The sequence below is a fragment of the Herpailurus yagouaroundi genome, unplaced genomic scaffold, assembly GCF_014898765.1.
Source record: "Herpailurus yagouaroundi ecotype Mexico unplaced genomic scaffold, PumYag 216, whole genome shotgun sequence".
Classification (NCBI taxonomy): Eukaryota; Metazoa; Chordata; class Mammalia; order Carnivora; family Felidae; genus Herpailurus; species Herpailurus yagouaroundi.
Window position 1 is genome coordinate 7366919 of NW_024412447.1, and position 6563 is coordinate 7373481.

Here is a 6563-nt window from a genome sequence, read left to right on the forward strand (position 1 = left end):
GAGCTGGACTCATTAATTGGATCAATGAAAGCGGCACGATCTTATTAAACATGACCCTTCTGTCCCTGGTTTCTCTTACAAAAAACGGAAGCAATAATACCTCATCATAAAGCTGCTATGAGAATTACTTAGAACAGGACATAAAAAATAGTTGCCATAGGTGCTTAATAAGTGGTGGCTGGTATCACTGTGGCTGTAAAGGTTGAGGTGCGGCGGACAGCTAATAGGCTCAGGGTAGCAGAGCTATAGGACTGGGCAGCCAGCTGCAGTTCCCGACTTTTGGGAAAGATGCCCCGGATTCCCAGCAAGGGGGCCCAACTCCTCCAGAGCAGTGAGGGATCGGGAAGCGGTGAGGGGAGTAGTTTGCTGACTCTTCTAGTGAATTGGGCGCTTCCAGCAACCCTCCCCGTTGCTCCTCACTACCCCCCGCCCACCCCCTATCCCCCAATCCCCGCTTTGCTCACGCCCACCGCCTATTCACGACTAACCTCTACGTGAGCAAGACCTAGCAACACAGCCAGCCGCACCCTCCCTCCTCCTCCCCTTGCCCCCTACCACCCCGCCCCGGGGCCTCTGCTGTCATCCCTTCCTCCTTCACCAAGCCACCCCCAAGGCCCGTGAACACTGAAATCCCCTAATTTTGCAGACTTGTGACATATCCCTGCTTTTCCTTGGGGAGTCACCTCTGCGCCTCCGCGTGGACCAGCAAAAGGGCGGACTAAGTCCGAGAGGGGACCTGCGGTTCCACGGTCTCCTTCCTCTTGCCTCCCGCCACCACCACCCCACCCCCCAGCCTCCTCCAAACCGCCTCGACCTCCCGCCGGGTCGTTCGCCCCGGGGCGCCAGGCTGACACCCTACCGGGAAGCAGGACTCTCGGCCCTGGGGCGCCTTTGCCCAGCCGCCGCACCACCCCAGGTCTCCCCTGCGTCCCCGCGCCTCCGCCCCCGCCCCCGCCCGTGGCACCGCTGGGAACCCTGGGAGGTGTAGTTTTGCGCCGCTCTCGGCAGGGGCGCGGCCAGCTGGGCCTGCGTGCCTTCCCCACCGTCGCGTGTCCGGCTCCCGGGTAGGAGTCTTCGGACCCGCCAACCTCGCTGCGGCGGAGCCCTCGAGCGCCAGAGGGGCTCGTCAGTCGCTGGCCGCTGGAGCCGGCAGTTTCCAGCAGATCTTTGCCCTCCGGCTTTACACAACCCACTTAACCTCTGCAAAACACCCATCTTGTAAGATTGCCCAGGAGAGCATGGGCTCAGGACCTGATGCGAGGTGGCGTGTCTCTGTAAAGGGTGCTGCTGCACTCCCGGCCTGGCAGGGTTGCCAAAGGCAATTCGGCCCCTGGAGGTGGGTTTGGGCCTAGGGCCTGGATGTGTTGATCCCCCCCAAAGCCCCCTCCCCCAAGCCCACAAATTTCTCCCACGCATATTTGGGGCAGGACCTGAGGTGCCCCCTCCGAGTTCCCCTCATTGCTTCTGGCTATCCACAAACACACTCTCCATTTACTCAGAAATATCTGATATTTATTTCCCAACTTTTGATAATTTTTTTTTTTTTTTTTTTTTTTTTTTACAAATTGAATAAATGGAATGAAGGGGAATAAGTGGGACCCCACACCTGGGCTTAGGCTCCCGATGAGAGAGGTGACAGTATGAAAACTTCTCACACACAACTCCTGGCCTGCTGTCCTAACCTCTCCCATCAACCTTACCTAAGACTGAGGTGGGGCTTTTTGAGGATGTGGGGTTCCCCCCTAAAGGGGACTCCGGGCATCCTGTTTCAGGCCCTGAGCCGTGTCAGGCTGGGAGCCAATGTGGGCCCGGATGTGGCGCCGCCTCCGCCTCTCCTGCCTGCGGGCCAGCTGTCGCAGTTGTCTCCGAATGACCCACAGTATCAGGTACACTTCCCACAGCATCTCAGCTTCCGACGACGTATCCACTGGGGACCCAGACCTCATTTGGGAGGAAATGGAGGTAGAACTCACAGATGACTATGAAAGAGAGAGAAATGTGCATAAGTAGCTTGGTCTAGGGAGAAACCGCTGCTGGAAGCACTGCCAGATAAACAGCAACCGCCTTTCTAGTTCCACCTCCTCCATCGGACCTCGCTCAGGCACTGCCTCCTTTAAAGAAGCCTTCCCAGACTGCATTGGATGGTCTTTGTCTCCACCCTTATGTTTGGCCCATCTTGTGGCATTTCGTACACTATTTGTTCTGTGCACCTGTCTGCCTTCTACACTACAATGTGAGCTCCTGAAAGACAGGGACCATGTCTGACTCACCTTGGAGTCCTCACTAGGGCTTCATGGGGATTGTGTTCAAATGAAGGTCAGAATGGCACCCGATCTCTATCTCCAGTCCAGAGCTCCCTCCTCACCTCCAGGCCTGTATATCCCACTACCTCCTAGATACCTCCGTGCAGATGTCCTACTGGCATCTCAACTCATCTTGTCCCAATGCCCTAAACTCCTTACTTGCTCCCCTGAGTGTGCTCTTGCTCCTTCATTCTCCATCCCAGTGAATGGCTCCAGCCTGCTCTGACTTCTGTCTCTCTCCCTTCACCATCATCCAGTCAACCAGCTGGTGCAACAATTCTACCTCTTAAAAAAATTGTTTTCTAATTTTCTTAATGTTTATTTATTTTTGAGAGACAGAGAGAGACAGAGCATGAGTGGGGGAGGGACAGAGCAGGGTGGGTAGACCCAGAATCTGAAGCAGGCTCCAGGCTCCGAGCTGTCAGCACAGAGCCCGATGCAGGGCTCGAACTCACAAGCCGTGAGATCATGACCTGAGTGGAAGTTGGACACCCAACCGACTGAGCCACCCAGGTGCTCCCCCCAAAAAAAATCTTTAATGTTTATTTTTGAGAGAGAGAGAGAGAGAGAGAGAGAGAGAGAGCGCTCATGTACAAGGCAGAGGAGGGGCAGAGAGAGGGAGACAGAGGATCCGAAGCAGGCTCTGTGCTGACAGCAGACAGCCCAATGCAGGGCTTGAACTCAAGAACCACGAGATCATGACCTGAGCCAAAGTCAGACACTTAACTGACTGAGCCACCCAGGTGCCCCAACAGTTCTACCTCTTAAATATCCTGCCTCTCCTCTAGTCCTTTTCTGACCTGCTCTCTCCACAGGGCAGCCAAGTGAACTTTATTATTATTATTATTATTATTATTATTATTATTATTATTATTAAATGCTGTAATACTTCATTTAAGGCCAAAATAAATTGGTTTGGTAGTGATCTAGACACTTCCCTTTTTATTATTTTTTATTTTTAAATATTTTATTTATTTATTGGGGGACGAGGGGCAGACAGAGAGAGGGAGAGAGAATCCCAAGCAGGCACCACACTATCAATTCAGACCCCAATGCAGGGCTCGATTTCACGAAATATGACATCGTGACATGAGCCAAAATCAAGAGTTGGATGCTTAACCAACTGCACCACCCAGGCGCCCACAGGCACTTCCCTCTTTAAAATTAAGTTTCTGACTTTGAGATAATTATAGTCACATGCAATTGCAAGAAATACCAGAGTCCTCAGATATTCTTTACCCAGTTTGCCCTAATATTAAAATCCTGCTGGGGCGCCTGGGTGGCGCAGTCGGTTAAGCGTCCGACTTCAGCCAGGTCACGATCTCGCGGTCCGTGAGTTCGAGCCCCGCGTCAGGCTCTGGGCTGATGGCTCAGAGCCTGGAGCCTGTTTCCGATTCTGTCTCTCCCTCTCTCTCTGCCCCTCCCCCATTCATGCTCTGTCTCTCTCTGTCCCAAAAATAAATCAACGTTGAAATAAAATCCTGCAAAACCACAGTATCATAGTCAGGATACTGACATCCATAGTCCACTGATCTTATTCATATACCTGCTCCCCCACCTGTTGCTTGTACTCATTTGTGTGTGTGTGTGTGTGTGTGTGTGTGTTGAATTCTACCTGATTTTATCTCACATACACAGGTTCACCTATCGAACTGCCACAGTCAACATACAGAACATTTCTATCATCACAAGAATTCCTCATGTTGCCATTTTATAAACAACCTACCTCCCTGCCCCCTCCGCCCCCCCCCCCCCACCGCCAAACCCTAATCTCTGGCAAGCACTAAACCAGGAATCGAGTCTTCATTTCTACAATTTGTTATTTCAAGAGTGACATATAATACAAATAGAATTATACAGTATAGCTATAACCTTTGGGGATTGGTTGTTTTCACTCAGACTAATTCCTGGGACTCATCTACTTCAATAATTTATTTCTTTTTATGGCTGAGAAGTAGTCCACAGTATGGATATATCACAGTTTAACCGTTCATCCAGTGAAGGACACTGGGGTTGGTTTGGGCTGTTATAAATAAAGCTGCTAGGAACCTTTCATGTAGAGATTTTTGTGTGCACATAGTTTCATTTATCTCGAATAAATGCCCAAGAGTACAATTGCTTGGCATAAGATAATTACATGTTCAGTTTCATAAGGAACTATCCAACTGTTTCCAGAATAGCTACCACATATGACAGCAGGCAAGCTTTCTAAATTAAAATCTGATCGTACAAGGGCTCCCATTGCTCTTAGGGTCAAAGCCAAACTCCACAGATGGCCACTCACTCTGCCTTGCACAAGTTGGCCCTTGGCCCTAGGATTGCCCATACCCATCACCTTGGGCCAGCACCTCCCTACCCCAGCCCACTTGCTATTCTATCTTCATGGAATGCTCCCCCCATTCCCTCCTCAACCCACCTGAGGCAGGCCCAATCCTTCAGGCCTCAGTTTCACCCTGTCTTCTTCTAGGAAGGCCTCCTTGACTTCCCAGGTCTGGATGAGATGTCCCTTCCCTGGGCTCCCGCAGACCACTGACCTCCCATGTCACACCCTTAAGACACTGAACCCGCAATGCCTATGACCTTGTCTGTAGCTCCCTTGGCTCCCTTAGTCCTGTTCACCTTGTATTCTCGGTTGCCTGCCTCAGTGCCTGGCACTTAGGAAAGGCACACAAAATAAATGCTGAACAAGTGATGGGAGGGAGGAATGAGTCATAGAGGCTCTGGGAGGGTGGGAGGACCATTGGGAACTAGGGAAATATGGTGCTAACCTTCCAGCTGCACATTTGCCAGCCGCTCTGCAGGGCCGAGACCATGAGCATGGAGACAGACTTGACAGCTGTCCGGGGCAGCTGCAGCAGGGATCGGGCCCTATGACCCGGCTCCACCTTAGCCCTATCTGTTGCTTTGGCCAACTCGCAGGCATCAGCCACCTCGGGGGACTCCACCATCTTGGAAATCTTAGCCTCTTTGCAGGGCTCAACCAACTTGAAAGTCTCAACCACCTTGGGAGTCTTCTCCACCTTCAATACACTTTTCTGGGAATCATGGTGTTCCAAGAAGGTTGACTTAGCTTTTTGTTTCCAGAAGAAAACCTAAGAACCAAGACAGGGAGAGGAAAGACAAGAGGGGCACAGTGGTCGGCAGAAAGGCAAGCACAGAAGGAAAGGGGCAATAGGTGTCCCGGCCTCCTCCCCAGATGGGTTCCCGTGACCTCCAGGAGCAGCACCTCCAACCCCAGCATGTCATGAGGATGGAGCATTCTCTGAAACTCACCCAGCAAGTAATCTTTCGCCAAATCCATCGGAAGAACCTCATAACCACCGCCATTTCTCCCAATACACAAGCACCAAGTAGGGGGCAGGACAAGCATTTGGTACAAAGGGTGGAGGGGACCAGGCTGCAGGCCAGTGGCCACCACCTAAGGGGTCTCTTGGAAGCTTCAAGTGCAGCCAAGAAGAAAGAAATGGAGAATCTAGGGGGAAAACTTTCGCCGACAATTCATCCTAAGCCTTTCCTCCCCTCCCTGAGACAGGGAGAGGAGTCAAAGTGGATGAGAACTCAGAGGAAGGCAGAGTTCTAGCCCATTGTGAGAGCCTACCTACCCCTGACCCCACCCCCCGAGGCCCTTCCAGGATCCCTGGAACCAATCCTGGAGCCCTCAGTTCTCCTTCCCCCAGGTCCAGGGAAGGGAAGCTAACATTTATTGAGCACCTGATACTCACTGGGCATTTCCCAGGTATGATGTCATGCAATCATCACAGCAACCCTTCCGGTAGGTATTACTGTCAGAGCCATTTTACCCGTAGGGAAGCTGAGATTCAGAAAAAAACAAAGAACCTGCCCAAGGTCATAAATGCAGGGAGCCAAAGGGTGGGAAATCCAACCTGGGTCGGCCTCCAGTGTCCCACTCTCCCCCCACAGGTCCCCTTTAGTCTGGGGTCAGGGTGCTCTGAGACAGTTGGCTGCTGCTTCTCCCCCTTCCCCACTAGATGGGGTCCTTCTCTCTACCTGTCTCTGCAGCCTGGGATGGGAGCCCAGCCCAGGCTCTCAGGGAGGGGCCTGCTCACCCACAGGGCCCGTCCTCAGCCAGCTGGGGGTGGAAGCCACAGAGGCCAGCCAGGCCTGGCGAGGGCACCGTGCGCCCGGGGAGCCTGGCCCACACCCAGCGCTGAGACAAGGGGCCCATTCAGGGCCCCCGGCCCCGCCCCCAAGCCACCACCGGGATCCAGCCCGCAGAGGGGACACGCTGGGAAGCTGGGG

At 52.8% G+C, this 6563-nt stretch overlaps 1 protein-coding gene across 1 annotated transcript; it reads right to left on the minus strand.

Moving 5' to 3' along the window:
* Positions 1 to 1532: 1532 nt before the first annotated feature.
* SPACDR (sperm acrosome developmental regulator) lies at positions 1533 to 6003 on the minus strand. Its single transcript, XM_040455970.1, has 3 exons — positions 5577 to 6003; positions 5072 to 5395; positions 1533 to 1979 (listed from the first exon to the last, which is right to left on the minus strand). The coding sequence occupies exons 1-3, from the start codon at positions 5628 to 5630 to the stop codon at positions 1743 to 1745; spliced, it is 615 nt and encodes a 204-aa protein (XP_040311904.1). The 5' UTR covers positions 5631 to 6003; the 3' UTR covers positions 1533 to 1742.
* Between the last annotated feature and the right edge of the window lie 560 nt (positions 6004 to 6563).

Bases quoted from the DNA above. Each gene is read 5' to 3' on its own strand.
- SPACDR (XM_040455970.1), bottom strand. From the start codon at position 5,630: ATGGCGGTGGTTATGAGGTTCTTCCGATGGATTTGGCGAAAGATTACT. The intron at 5,396-5,576 runs GTGAGTTTCAGA...CTTGGTTCTTAG, and splicing joins GGCGAAAGATTACTTGCTGG to GTTTTCTTCTGGAAACAAAA. The intron at 1,980-5,071 runs GTTAGCACCATA...TCTCTTTCATAG, and splicing joins GGCAAATGTGCAGCTGGAAG to TCATCTGTGAGTTCTACCTC.